This window comes from Cupressus sempervirens, chromosome 11 (assembly GCF_028749045.1).
Source record: "Cupressus sempervirens isolate cs-2001-9-10 chromosome 11, ASM2874904v1, whole genome shotgun sequence".
Lineage (NCBI taxonomy): Eukaryota > Viridiplantae > Streptophyta > Pinopsida > Cupressales > Cupressaceae > Cupressus > Cupressus sempervirens.
This window is the reverse complement of record NC_143128.1, coordinates 810,846,257-810,860,634: the sequence shown is the minus strand read 5'-3', so window position 1 is coordinate 810,860,634 and position 14,378 is coordinate 810,846,257. Positions and strand designations below refer to the sequence as shown.

At 36.5% G+C, this 14,378-nt stretch overlaps 1 protein-coding gene across 1 annotated transcript in view; it reads left to right on the top strand.

Moving 5' to 3' along the window:
* LOC149532033 (bifunctional UDP-glucose 4-epimerase and UDP-xylose 4-epimerase 1-like) overlaps positions 1-14,378 on the top strand; it is a 53,463-nt gene that overhangs the window by 18,291 nt on the left and 20,794 nt on the right. The window contains exons 4-5 of the mRNA XM_089807928.1: positions 8,275-8,376; positions 8,653-8,880. Of these exons, the coding sequence (XP_089664054.1) occupies positions 8,275-8,376; positions 8,653-8,880 (330 nt within the window). The remainder of the gene's footprint in view (positions 1-8,274; positions 8,377-8,652; positions 8,881-14,378) is intronic.

Sequence of the window (14,378 nt, the reverse complement as noted above, 5' to 3'; positions counted from 1 at the left end):
CATGGAGACGCAAATAGTAGACGCTAGGCCACATCAGACAGTGAGAGTGCCATAGAGGAGCAGGATAGCACTCAAGTAGGCAAGGAGGACGAGGTAGAGGTAGTTATTGAGCCTTCGATATTATTTGCACGCCCTATCCTACCTACTACGACACATTTGACCCTGCTTTTGGATTAGGTTAGGGCACCCATGTTAGAATATATAGTCCACCAATATAACTGAGAGGGGGGGGGGAGGGTGGATCAGTTATACAACTAATATCACAATAATCAACCTTATTAAACTTTAACCATATGAGCAATATAATCAAAAAACACAACAAGATACTCATGCACAATAACACTAGATATGTTAATTAGGGAAACCCTTGATCAGAGGGAAAACCCCGGTGGGAATGGTACCCACAAGATGATGTACTAATATAAATATTCCTTGTTAGAGGATAGACCCTGTTAGGAGTCTATAACAATATTAAGTACATATCAGTCCTTGTTAGGAGACTTTGAATCCCTGTTAGGAGATTTTAACCCTGTTAGGAGTTGTGGAAGACAGCTGGACCCATTGCCCAAATAGCTTTAAGGGCAAGACCAATCAACTCATTGTCTAAATGATCTCTATATTATTCTTTATAGAATAATAGAAATGAATAGTATTTCCTTCCTCTATCCTGTCAACTGGACCTTTACTCCTTCTGATCTTGTAATCAGATCACATAGCTCGCATCTAATAATCCCTTGGATCGCTTACTTGCATTTAGTAAACACTCTACTCCTTTTCGCACTTCACACTTAATGCAATGATCACAACATGCTTACTTCCATTTGCAAACAAGGAAAACATCTTTCCTATATACCATAAATAATTCCTTGAGTCGGCCTTGAGGCTTTCCTAATTAAGGCTTTCCCAATTAATTATAATATGATAATTAATTAATTACAATTACAATAGCACTATCGCCTCACAGTCTACACAACTTCTCACACGTGTGATACTAGGGCTTGCGCATCTGTTGATGTCATCATTAGACCGTCCTCTGTCATTGACTGACCGCGCATCTTATTACATCTTAGATGAAAGATTTAATACAAACATCAGAAATTGCTTTCCAAGCACTTTGTCTTTGTATTGCTCTCAGTAAATCAAGTACAGCTTTTGTACATCTTTGACTTACATGCTACGTATTAAACCTCATCATCAGGACACTATATTGAACATGTCCATGACTCTGCATCACCAGACAAGCAAAACCTTGTCCATACAACTAAGATCTCTCTCTGCTACTCTGCCAGTCTTCATAGACTTACTGCTATGTTGACATCAATGACAAATACAGTCATGAATGCAACATGTCAATACTCTCCAATGCTTAGGACACTCCCTCAATGTAGTATCATCAACATTCATGCTAACAACCCATTGATATGAGTTTTTTTTTTAGTCACACCAGAGAGAGCCCCCATAGTGGTACCTAATATGACTCCGTTTTTAGTTCACCAAAGAGAGCTCCCATTGGAGGAGTCATAGATTCTTAGTCTTCACCACCTAGAGCTATTCCGGAGGAGGTTGAGGTTGTGGGGATTCCTGAGATAGAGGGCAGCGAATCACACGAGGCATAGGTCAAATTAGAGGTGGTAGGGTTGGATGCTATGGTGACAATAGATGCCACATTGTAGACTGATTCAGTGAGGGATAGTTTCGTGGGAGTGTTTGAGTTGGTAGGAAAGAGTTCTGTAGGAATAGTACCTAGACAGAGACGTCCAGTGGTGGAGTGTGCGAGTACCTACTTGATGTAGCAGTTCAAGATTGCACCAATTTCATGAGGGCCTTCTATTCAGTCACTTATGAGAGAGGCACCTTTTTCATAGGTCATGGAGTTGGATGGTACGGGAGGAGGAGAGGTAGTGACACCTATTGTAGCAGTTGATGCTACAGGCGGAGGATGTCATACATGAGAGATGGAGGAGGCAGTGTTATAGGTGGTATAGGAGGAACCAACCATAGAGTTGCCAAAGGACAAACCTGAAAAAGATGTGGAGGTATAGGGTGTGCAAGTTCTTGATGTAGTGGTTCAAGATCACACTAGTTTCACGAGGGCCTTCTATTCAGGCACCTCCTTCATAGGTCATGGAGTTGGATGGTATAGGAGGAGAGGTAGCGACACCTATTGTAGCAATTGATGTAGTAGACGGAGGATGTCATACAGGAGAGATGGAGGAGGTTGTGGTATAGGAGGAGCCAACCATAAAGCTGCCAAATGACACACCTAAAAAAGATGTAGAGGCATACCTAGCAAGCATAGTAGCTAGAGGCCATAGGGTTGTGGTCTTTGCACAAGCTAGAGCCTTAAAAGATGTTGTCAAAGAGTTGAAGCATGTATTGTCACTCATGCAAGTTGGATGTCCCACTGCCTTCAACACTTGTTTTGAGGCACGTGGATGGTTAGTGATAGAGACTCCATAAATGTTGCAGGAATGGACTACTGAGGAGTCGGTGGTTGAGAGCACAGTTGAGAGTCTTACTTGTGAGATGGCGCAAGCGTACAGGGACAACTACTATGCTAGGTGGCAAAGTGAGGCTAATAGGGTAGCAACAAAGCAATCTTGAGAGTAGATGGCTACTTGGTTAACCACCCAACAGTTGGATTGGGAGAGAGAGTGAGAAACGCTCATGGCTTAGTTGGAGGCAGTTACAAAGGATAAGTGCATGTTGGAGATGCAGTTGGCCAAGGCTAAAAATGAGTGTGAGGGGAAGGAGGCTGAGTTATTAGAGATGGAGGAGATGTTGAAAGAGATAGTGGAGGCACAAATGCAAGTAGAAGAGGATTTAAAGGTATGGAACCAATTGGTGTACCAGTTATGGGCAAATTTGACCTCTTCAACATCTCAACCAGCTCTAGGGATGCTCCCTCAGCCCCCTTCATCTTCATCTTAGTTTGTCTTCTCTTATGTATATAGTGCAAAGCAATTCTCATTTGCAGCCTTCTAGGCGATTGGTTCAAGATTATGGAATCCAAATTAAATGATGACAAAATCAGGAGTAATAAAGTCTGAGATTGCATTTTCTCAATCAGATTTCCTTATATGATAATAACTTAATGCCTTTTTCTCTTTCGTAGGGGTAATTGCATGCGACACTAATAAGCAACGAGGACAAGGATGGATCAATCAAAAGAATCTTAAGTAAATCACAAAGTTCCTATGTGAGTTGATCTTCCACTAAGAGAACAAAGGTGTGCAAAACAAGGCCTAGGCTTCAAAGACATTTATGTGTCCCTATGCAAGCAGCTTGATTGAATGCTTGAAGAATAAGGACTATCTTATGAAGAGATCAACTAGTTTCTATTTGCATCAATTTTCCGTAAGGATCAAATGAGATTCAATCCAAGGACAAGTTGTTAGGGACTCCAATTTGTCCCTATGAGGGATCAAGGCTAAAGGATTTCAAGCAATTTCAGTTAAGATATTAGGACCAAGTTTAGGGATGGGAGCAATCAAGATCCCATGAGGATGAAGATGACTGAGAATTCCAAGCAATAAAAGGGGGATTGGCTCAAAGAGAACAAGTTTGAAGGAGGTTTAACCACTCCAAGAGGATAGAGAAGAAGATTCACAAGCAAGGAAAATGCATAAGTTCTACAGATTAGGAGGATCAAGCTCGAAGATGAAGATAAAGAATTCCAAACAATGAAGGTGTAAAATACAAAGGAGTTGAGCATTACAAAGTCAAGACATCCAAGAGAAAGAATTCCAAGAACAATAAAGAATTCCAAAGGATAAGGAAGTGCAATTAAACTAAATATTGCAAGAGAAAGAGGCATACACATTCTTGCGGATGAGTTGTTGAATGACTAAGCATCTTCCTATTGGTCCTCATGCCTTCAAATTTTTCATTGATTCATTTAGGAGTGCTTTATTCTCAAAGGATACGCATTTAATGTTTTTAGTAACCCTAATTAGGGTGTTTTGGAGTAATATTGGTCATTGATTTTGATTTAATCTTGTTCATTCATTGTCTTTGGGGCTTTTATATAAACCCCACTCATCTCATTTGTAAGGGAGAGAGTTGGTGAAATTATTGCTATGATAATACCAAATTGTTCTTAATTCATTGTTGGTCTTCATGACGAATAGTTTGTATCATTTTGGAGTATTATATGGTTTGTACATTTCCTCACTTAGATTAGAATTTATTTTTATGTCGAGTGGAAGTTGTCTTGTTGGATGGAAGTAATTGCGAATCAATCTTTGGTGAACTCGCTCAAACCAAACAACTACCTACTTGCTGATTGTAAGTTTTCCTTGCATGATCAAATGACATCTTTATAGACTCTACTTAGACTATTCCTTGTACATTAATATGCATCAATTGATGGTGTTAATGACATGGTAATAGTTTAAACATCCTATAGCTACCATAGGAGATCACACTAGCTTGGTTGATGTTGATGGCTAAACTAAGTCTACTAGAGTAAAAAAGGAAGTCATAGTTCCTAGCATTCTAGGATTAGATTAGATCATGTAAACTCTTTCCCTTTGCAGTTTGTTTGGTTGGAAGAAGTTGTAATAGTTGATGTCCTTTGAATGAATGCAAGTCCCTTTTTAATAACCAACATATCACATTATTATAACTGAGTTAAGTCTACAGTAAGAAGTAACCTTCATTTGATCACACAATCCATATACATTATTTAGCATATGAGCATCCTTATTCAAGAGAGATTTGGAGATTTGGTGTTACCCCTTAGAATACTAAGTATTTGAGTTTTCATATTGTAGTGGCATTAAACTGACATCAACAATGAACATAAAAGTATTTGGCAATGGAAGATTCCATTGCTTCTTCCATTGCTTCCTATGCTTGAACATTAAACATAGCTTCAGCTGTCCTTGGTGATTTTGTTACTACCATTCGTGGATGGCATAGATATAGATGATTGTCCACTTGCAAAGAATGTTGTGGTATTATCATTCCTTGAGGCCTCATTTCCTCCTCTATGCAATCTACAAGTCTCTATCTTCTCATTCTCTTTTTTTTCCAATAAACTTTGACTCCACATCATTTAACACCAAAAAAATGAGATCGTACCCTTGTGTAGCTATATCTAAACTCTTTTTGGCAAATGTGAAAAAACCAAAATTGCTCCCTCTTAGATCTTTTTCTTTTTTATCCATAGCTGTAACAAGTTGGAGAAGAGTTATTTTTTAGTAGGGCCTTGTATATTTTTCCAAGACTTTTAAGGGCACTCAGATGGATTTGATTGTTGTCCGCTTCCACCCTCAACACTCACACTTGTATTTGTTTTGATTTCTTCACTTCATTGTCACTACTACCATCTTTCTCAGTGCTGTTCAAGTTGTTTTTAGAGATTTGTTGGCTTGTTTTAAACCTTAGCCAAAATTAAAAAAAAGATTCTTCCTCAAAGCTATATTCCAAAATTGGCCTTTTAGGATAAGTTGAAACTTTAAGTTATAGAGGTCTCATTCCCGACTTACACGAACAACCAACTACCAAATGCCTGACTTGCTTCCTCTAACCTTCATAGTTTTTGGCTCTTAAAGAGATTTGCGAACTCTCATATCTACGCCTCAATCCAAAGTTCAGCAATATGCCGATACATTGACATAGTCTCATAGTAAGGCTATTGTCTGATCGTCCTATTGGTTGGCTTAAGAATCATTGTATCAAGTTCCGACTACGCACAAATGTGCATTTGCCTTCAATCAGCTGATGTGTCTTTGGAACATAGAGTATGGCCATGATCATGTTGTATTGGGTTGTTGGAGCTTTTAAGAGTCTAGATTTTCACACTTAAGAAGATAGCGAGTTTCTAGTCATTGTGTTTTGTGTGTTTTCCGAGGCCTAGTCTTGTAAAGATCTTAAAGTATGTCTTCTTAATGGTGGAGGAAATGGTAAAAAGGAATTGGAAGGGTTGTAACATGAGCTTGGACAATTAATGATGTCATCGCCTGAGGGTGGCATTTAATGATCTTTAGAAGAATGAAAGGTAGCAACAGGTGCAAACTCTTTATGACATATAAAATTGGTTGAAGTAACATATCTGCATTATGCCACATGAATCCATGCCTCTAGCATGGTCCTTCCTAGGAAGATCAAATCCTGTGCTTGAACCTGATATAATTGGCTTGAAGTTGAACAATTTGAAATTGTTTCTCAGTCAAGTAGCCTTATGTGGAAGAATATATCTGATTTTGCCAAGTTTAGAAGAGCGATTGCTGTATTCAGGGAAGTAGAAAGACAAGCTTTGGGGCATCATCTTCACATAGAAAGAAGGTTTGCTGCTGCTAGAGCTCAGGAGAATTTTGGAGTTGGTAAGATGGTTTTACTAGGTGCAGGTTCTGCCCCTGTAATTCAACCAGTCCTGGCTTTTGACAACATACAAGAAGACATCCTTATTGGATTAACGGATTTGGCTTGGAAATGCAAGAAAAGTTATATAGACTATATGAGATTCATTTCGGTACTAGAAGAATAAGAAGAAAAGAAGGAAAGGCTGCAGGTGTTTCGGAAAATGGCGTTTGATATAGTAGAGAACCCAGCTCACCGAGTGTTTGGAATCTGGATTTCTTTCTCTTTGTCCATTTAATTTTTATTTAGGTCCTAAAATAACCATTTTGGCTTACTGGTTTGGATCCATGTTGACCACGTGTGCTTAGACTTTTAATTTTCCTTCGTAAAAATGATCAGTTAAGAAGCTGTTATCTATTGTAAACTGACATTATTTAGTCAGCTATATATACACTTAGGAAAGCTAATCATAAAGGATCTATTTTGGCTCCTATGCAAATGTTCTGTTGTTAGGAGTAGAAAATACTTTCTATGTTGTGATCAATTACTTTGGTATTTTTGAAATGGAAATTTCTGAAGCAGTGTTCTGGTTAAAAGATCTGCCTTTCAATGCTTTCTGGTTAAAAGCATCCATAATTGTCATTCATTGCAAATGCTTAGAAGCTAGCTGTACTGTGTAGAAGAAGCAGAGTGCGTGTGTAGAACATCATACCCATCTCAATTGTTATAGTAGTTTGTCAATTGTCCAGGTGGAAAAATATAGAGTTAGGTGAATTTTTTTGTAAAGTAATAAGATTTAATCATAATGCAACTTTAAACTGAAAATTTAAAAATTAAAAAAAAATCAGACATTCCAGGCTTCAAGATTTGGAATAAAATAAAATGAAAGGATAAATGACTTACCTTTCTGAAGAAATCGCAGCCCCATACCAATGATGCCCTAGATTCAATCACTTTTGCATGTTTTCCTTGAATCCTTTCTTAAAATAATAATAATTGCTCGTGTCAAACCCTGCTGCAACTCTTTTAGTTTTTACAAATAGGACTTGGAATGAAACAAAATCTGCACCGTGAAGGTTTGGTTTTGAAGGCCTTAATTTTGGTTTAGTGGTGGTACCCTAGCTGGGGCATTTCTCGTTGATCCCTATAGCCCTTCTCATGACCATCTCATTACTATCTTTCCATCATCCTATATTGAGACCCTTGATACTCTAATCTGAGACCTATCCCTACATCCGAAGCCTCTATGGAGCATAAACAAGTACATGTTTTCCTTTTTATATGCTCTCTTGTTTGTGAAGTTCTAATGAAATAAATTATTTGAGAGAGTTTTGGAATAACTTTTAAAGTCTTCTGAGAATCTTAGCCATGAAAGGTGCTCAACAACACTATTTGTGCTGTTGGGAGAAATTACATGCAAGATTCAATGTTAGCATAGATAAAGATGCTTACAAAAATTTTCTTAGCAATTGACTTGTAACAAGATTATTTATTTGAACCTTTAGTGCTTGCAATCTTTATATAGGTGGACAGTGTATGCTGCACAGCTAATTTTGCCTAGGGAAATTTAGTGTCCATCCTTAAGTTAACTAAGTCAAAATGAATATCTGCATACACTAGATTCAGCAATGTGAATGATACATTCTATCCAAAGATTTTCCCAGTTGGTCATTTTTGTTTCTTGCCCGCTATTAATGTCCTTGTGTTCCAAATTTGTTCGGCATCCAAAGATTTTCCTGTGTTCTCTTTTTTGTGCTTTGAATGGTCATGGACACCTTTGCATGATAAAATTATGTTGTGATAGCCCAAATTATATAAATTCTCTTTCTCCAGTCTTTGTTGAGATGTGGTCAATACAGCATGCTATTTATTTATTTGATTGCTAATTTATGCATATAAAATAAATGATCTATCCCAAGAGAAGAAAAACTAAATATGATTATGCATTTGTCTTACTGATATTTGCAGATGGTTTTTTCATCATCAACTACCGTCTATGGTCAACCCAAGGTGATTCCTTGTGTGGAGGACTTCCCACTTGCTCCAATCAATCCATATGGACGCACCAAAGTATGCCGTTCATCTTAATGTGACTGACTTTGATATTTGTGCTCCTTAGTTTGAACTGCTGCTGCCATTTTTGACATAATTATAAATTTATATCTTCGTGGATTTTTGGACCTTGTTTTATTTAGATTACTTCTAGCTTTGGTCACATTAATCAATGTTAAATTGACTTTTTCTTGTTAAATAAATATTTTATTTCTATAGTATAGATTCAGTATTTAAAAATATTAAACTTGCACTTTTTAATAGTATATCTAATTTTTAATGTTGTTTCCTCAGTTTTTTATTGAAGAAATTGCCCGCGATATTCAGAAAGCAGATCCTGAGTGGAGAATTATTTTGCTTAGGTATTTTAATCCAATCGGAGCTCACCCTAGTGGCCAGATTGGTGAAGATCCCAAGGGAGTCCCAACTTGTCTCATGCCTTTCATCCAACAAGTGGTTGTTGGTAGACAACCTGTGTTGAATGTATATGGCAATGATTATCCAACACAGGATGGCACAGCGGTATGTCTTTGATATCCTTTACTGGCATATGCAGATACTGGAAACCACATATTTGAGAGGAATAAAATGTTTTCATACTTTTTTGGTAATCGAATATCTAGATGTCAGTTTACTAGGAGTATAGATAATTTAATATGATTTTTGTTCTTAATTCTATTTCATGGTTAATCTTCAGAGGCCTTATAAAGCACTTTAAATAGCTCACAGATGAAATTTTTTGGAGTTCTTTGCAACTTACTACTTATCGCGTTTAGGTATGCAGAATATTTATGAGATTCTTTTTAAGGGAAATTCAGAAATAGAACTGATTAAATTTTTTGAAACCTATTTCTCTGTTGACTCTATGACTGATACTGATGTATGAATCATGGAGTTATAACTCTTACCCCCAATTATTTGTGTGATAGATAGGATAGAGAAATGGAGCAAATGAGAAATCACATAGGATTTTCAAGAATTCTGGGGGCAACAAGACTTATCATTTTATTAAACAATTAGACTAAGTAGAGAACTACAAATTATGCTAATAGGTGAGAAATCATATAAAAAAGATTTAAATGTCACAAACTGAGCAATGTATCATAGCTTTGACCCTTCCAAACTATTTTCAGAGAAAGGAAAATACAAATACTTGCTATGTCCCAGTGAATCTTCATAGAGATAATGACTGACCTGAATGAAGGCTTTCAATTGCATTTGCTTTGGTATAGAGCTTCATATTTTTGCCTGGATGCTTTTATCGATTCCTAATGGCTTGTAATAAGCTTGAAGGCTATAGAGGTCCGCAGTGGGCTAAAAGCCAACAATGGCCTTCAGAAACTGGTCTCAAGTCAATGGGTCAAAGACAAAATTGGTTGGAAAGATTGGATCTGAATAGCATAATGGTGTGATTGACAGCTATGTCCCTATGTTTCCCTGAGTTTCTGGGATGGGGATGGCGGGACAGGTTTCCGAGATGGCAATTTTTTTTGGCGATTTTGGGGAGGGGTGGGGGATGGAAAACAGAGGCAGCTATATATATAGGGAAATTATAAAATATACACTGAAATTTGCAAATATACATGCCATTCATACGAAACTAAGCACAAAGCATGTCATTTAAACATTATAAAACCTTAACATACAACATTTCAATGCCATCTAGGAAACAATAACTGATTTTAGTACTCAATTGTCAATATGCATATCAATATGTGAACAAAAATATTTAAATATAAGTTTAGCAGTGAACAATATCATAAAAATCTGAAAATTTAAACATGCCCAAAGGCTAAAGCTGAAAATTTAAACATGCCCAAAGGCTAAAGGGCTGCCGTAAAGTATCAATGTATCATCATCATGTTCAAGTTCAACATAGAAAACAAAACATAGAAAAATGAAGCAAACTGCTGCTCCTAGTTTGCCTCTGCTGCCATGGCATCAAAATCGGAGTCTTCCTCATATCATCCTCCACAGGAAGCGTAGTCTCATCTAATAGAACCCCAACCAATCTTGGTGTTGTGTCATCCTTATCTATCTAGGCCACATCCTCAAGCTCAACGTCCCACCACGAGACTGGTGTCTACCTATACTCTAGAGTTTGACGATCCACAAGTCGAAGAGCATGATGAATTGTCACTAGTTTCTCCGCTTTTTTAGAGGTAAGTCCATTCCTCTTGATGTAGTGGATAAATGAATGTGGACCAATTCCTGTTTGTAGCTGAGGAACTAGCAACCTATGCAAGGAGGCAAGTGGCAAGTGTTTTTAACTCAGGTGTATCACTCCCATGCTAGGTCCACCATCTAATAGGATCTCTCTGTGCCAAAACCACTCTGTCCAACCTTGCTTGTGGCTTACCCAAGTTTGGGCCACAGAGGTTGGTGAAGTCAAGGAATTGTGCACGAAGAGTAGAGGCCTCCTGATCTGAATACATCTTATCGGTGGCTCTTGTGAAGCCACCCAATACCTTGGATGACAGGGGATGTCCCATACCCGTCCCTCTTGTCCCGGGGATGATCCTGTCTCGAAAACTTGGGGTTTTTTGCCGGGGATGCGTCCCCGGGGTACATATCTATGTCCCGAAGGAAAATCTGAAAAAACGGTTATTAAGCAATGTTGGTCCAAAAGCAATACAAAATTTAAATTAATTGCTAAAAGAAAAATGATGTGATTGACAGTTATGTTCCAAAACAAAAAATGGTCAATGTTGGCCAAGGGCACTGCCGTAAGGACAGCAATGACCTGAATGCAATATTGGCCCAAAGGCAACAGCTACCTGAAGGCAATGATGGCCCATAGGCAACAATGAACTTAAGATAACAGCTCAAACTTCATAAGAAGGTAATGGTTTAAGTACTGTAATCTGAAAACATTAATAGCTTGAAGGTGACTATGGGAACAGGTCTATGGCAGTTATATGGCAAGTTGCAACAATGGCTCAAAGGCATTGAATTAAAGGCAATGGCTGATGGAGTTGGGTTAGAGGAGTTGCCTTGATATAATGATGTCCTAAGAGATGATGGCTTGTGAGATATATCCTCAAAGGCTATAATGGTTTGAAGGCAGCATGGATTGAGCCTCTACAACAAAATTATATGAGATATAGACAAGTTGATTGATGTGAAGAGAAAATAGTAGAAGATATGTCAAAATAATTTTTTATAAAGAACATCTAAGAGAAGGATTAAGTTATAGCTAGAGCATATTGGACAAGATCTAAATCAGAATAATAAGAGCAGATCATGACGAGTCGATTTGCAGATGATATGAAAGAATTGTGGGCTGGAATAGAGAGAATTTGAAGGCAAACATTATAGCAGATTTGTGAGTAATATTATGCCAAATTTGTGGACAGAATTTTGAGAAAAAAATATATTTGAGGTTGATGCTAAATATTGCAAAACATGTATGTCTGTTTTATTGAGGCGGTGTTCATGTGTAGGAGAGGAGACTGATTTCTCCTTTAGGTTGGTGCCTATAAAATTTGTAGGGACGAGTTTATAGAAAGCAATATTGTTTATTGTGGTTTTCTTTGCAAGGATATCCATGTAAAATCTGTTCTCATTTTGTTTCTCATTATTAGATCTTGCATATGTGCTAATATAGATTAGGCTTTGAAGTGATTAAATAAATTTTATAAAGTAAAAGGTTGCTGTTATATTGAGTCACCCCCCTAGTATAACTATGCACTCATCAACTTCTTGCTCAAACTGCTATCAATTACTATTTTCTTGATACACTGTAACATGCTAAGCATATATGTTGTATGTAACATAACCAATTAACCTAATATTACCATTTCTGATACTCCAGGTATGGGTAAATGGCATGCCCTCCCCTTTTAAAATGCTTTTCCTTTGAAGCACATAATGAAACAAATACACTGTAATATGCTAAACATATATGTTGTCTATAACATAACCAATTAACCTAATCTTGCCATTTGTGATACTCAAGGTATGGGTAAATGGCATGTCCTCCCCTTTTGAAGTGCTTTTCCTTTGAAGCACAAAATGAAACCGAAAGTATGATTTCTTCACTGCTGATTACAACCTGTGCTGTAGTTTATTTTTCTGATAATATTCATGTTATAAAGAGAGGATACGTAGATTTTCAATTGATAAAGAAAGGAAAAAAAATCCCTGAGGAAAACATCTCAGTGCAAAATTAATTGAAACACCACTGCCAGGGAAAGTACTGAATAATAGTAACATATATATTTGTAATAAGATAATAACAGTTACAAAACTAAATAATTTTAAGTCATTAACATAAACATATACCATCATAAGCTAGAAATAGAACTGTTGAATCAGTAGCACAAAGCAAGGTGCAATTGCAACATATCTTCATGTCTGCCTTTGGGGTTGAAGTTGCTCTCTGTTGCTGTGTTGCCCTTTAATGGTCCTGGCATTTTAGTCTTAATGTACTACTCCCGTTACTGTTCATAGTTTTGTTGGTTGAAGTTGGTGCATATGTGTCATGTCCAAAAAATTAGGGCAAAAATGCACCAACAATTTTTTATATAAAGAAAGTTATAACTAAGTTGTCTACACACTAACATGGAAAGAGTTGCAGATAAGTTAATGGTAAGAGAGTTAATAAGTTTGAAGTCTTGAAGTTGTACGATTAGGTTACGAGTGTTTAGGTTTAGGGTTCAAATTTATAGTATCGATCAAGGTGACAGTTGTAAGGTGAAATTAAAGTACGTTTAAAGAGTTTCATTCACATTTCTAGGTTTAATCGTATCACTGAATTCAACTAAACATTTCACTATGATTCATATGTCAATTCTGAAGACATACTTTAATACGTTTGATAAGTCATAGAGTTGTTGCTATAGGAACAGTTGATACAGGTTGATAAGGTTTAATTTGACTAAACTATTATGTCGTGGATTATAGGTACACCATTAAGACAAGGAAATATTAGGTTTCAATTTCATTTTACAATGTTCGATCTACTAGTTTAACATTTAAAAGATTAAGTTCCATTTGTACGTAACAACGTATTATGAAATCATTTCCCTTAGCATTAAAAGAAACCTTATTGCAAAATCGACATGTGATAAATATGGTTATAAAATGTTATAATGTATCTAATTCAAAAATGAACAATTAAAAAGGTGTAAATAAAGATTATACATACATAAAAGCCTAAAGTATCTTACAACCAATTCCCTTATATTACACTTGTCAACTAGTTAACTAATAAGGTACCCATTCTAAATATACTAATAATTATGTCAGAGGAGTATTTCCACTTTAAAAAATGTAATACACTAATAACATTCACTAATTTGATTTCACTAACATACCACTATCTTGGTAATTATAACTAACATCACTTACTGAGTATGATCAACCTCCTAGCACACATGCTTACATTCTAATTAAAATGTACCAATAATTAATTAAATCAATACTATTTAATTTAAATATATATCTACTACCTACAAAAATCAACTTACAAAATAATATAAATAACTAAACTTCCATTTAAGCACTCAAATTTTATATTAATCCTAAGTGCCTATCTTCAAATACCTTCTTCTAACAAACTTTCTAACAACCATTTACTAAAATGCTAAATCTGAGACTACTAACATATAATAACATATCGATGCAGGAGCATCCTGGGTGCAAGGGCAATCTTGCATCACCCAAAAATATTTTACTTTCTTCTCTATTTTAATAAGGACTAGTAGACAGGGTGGTTACTATTTATGGGAACTTACTATTTTTAGGAAGTTCATCATACAAGCTTAGAATGTTCTCATTTTCTACAGGAGGGTCCATTTTAGAGTTGTAAGCCTACCATAAAAATCTCATTGCTCAAGCATTAGTATCAGAGAAGTTATTACGGATTTTCGATAGAAAAATTTGCAGAAAAATCTTTAGGCTCACTGTTGGAGGCCTTAGAGTGCCTAGATGAGGTCCGAAAACTCGACAGAAGGGCGCTAGCGCAATTTTGAGTTACTGATTAGGAGCTGGCGTTTCCGAAAAGTGGTTATAATAGC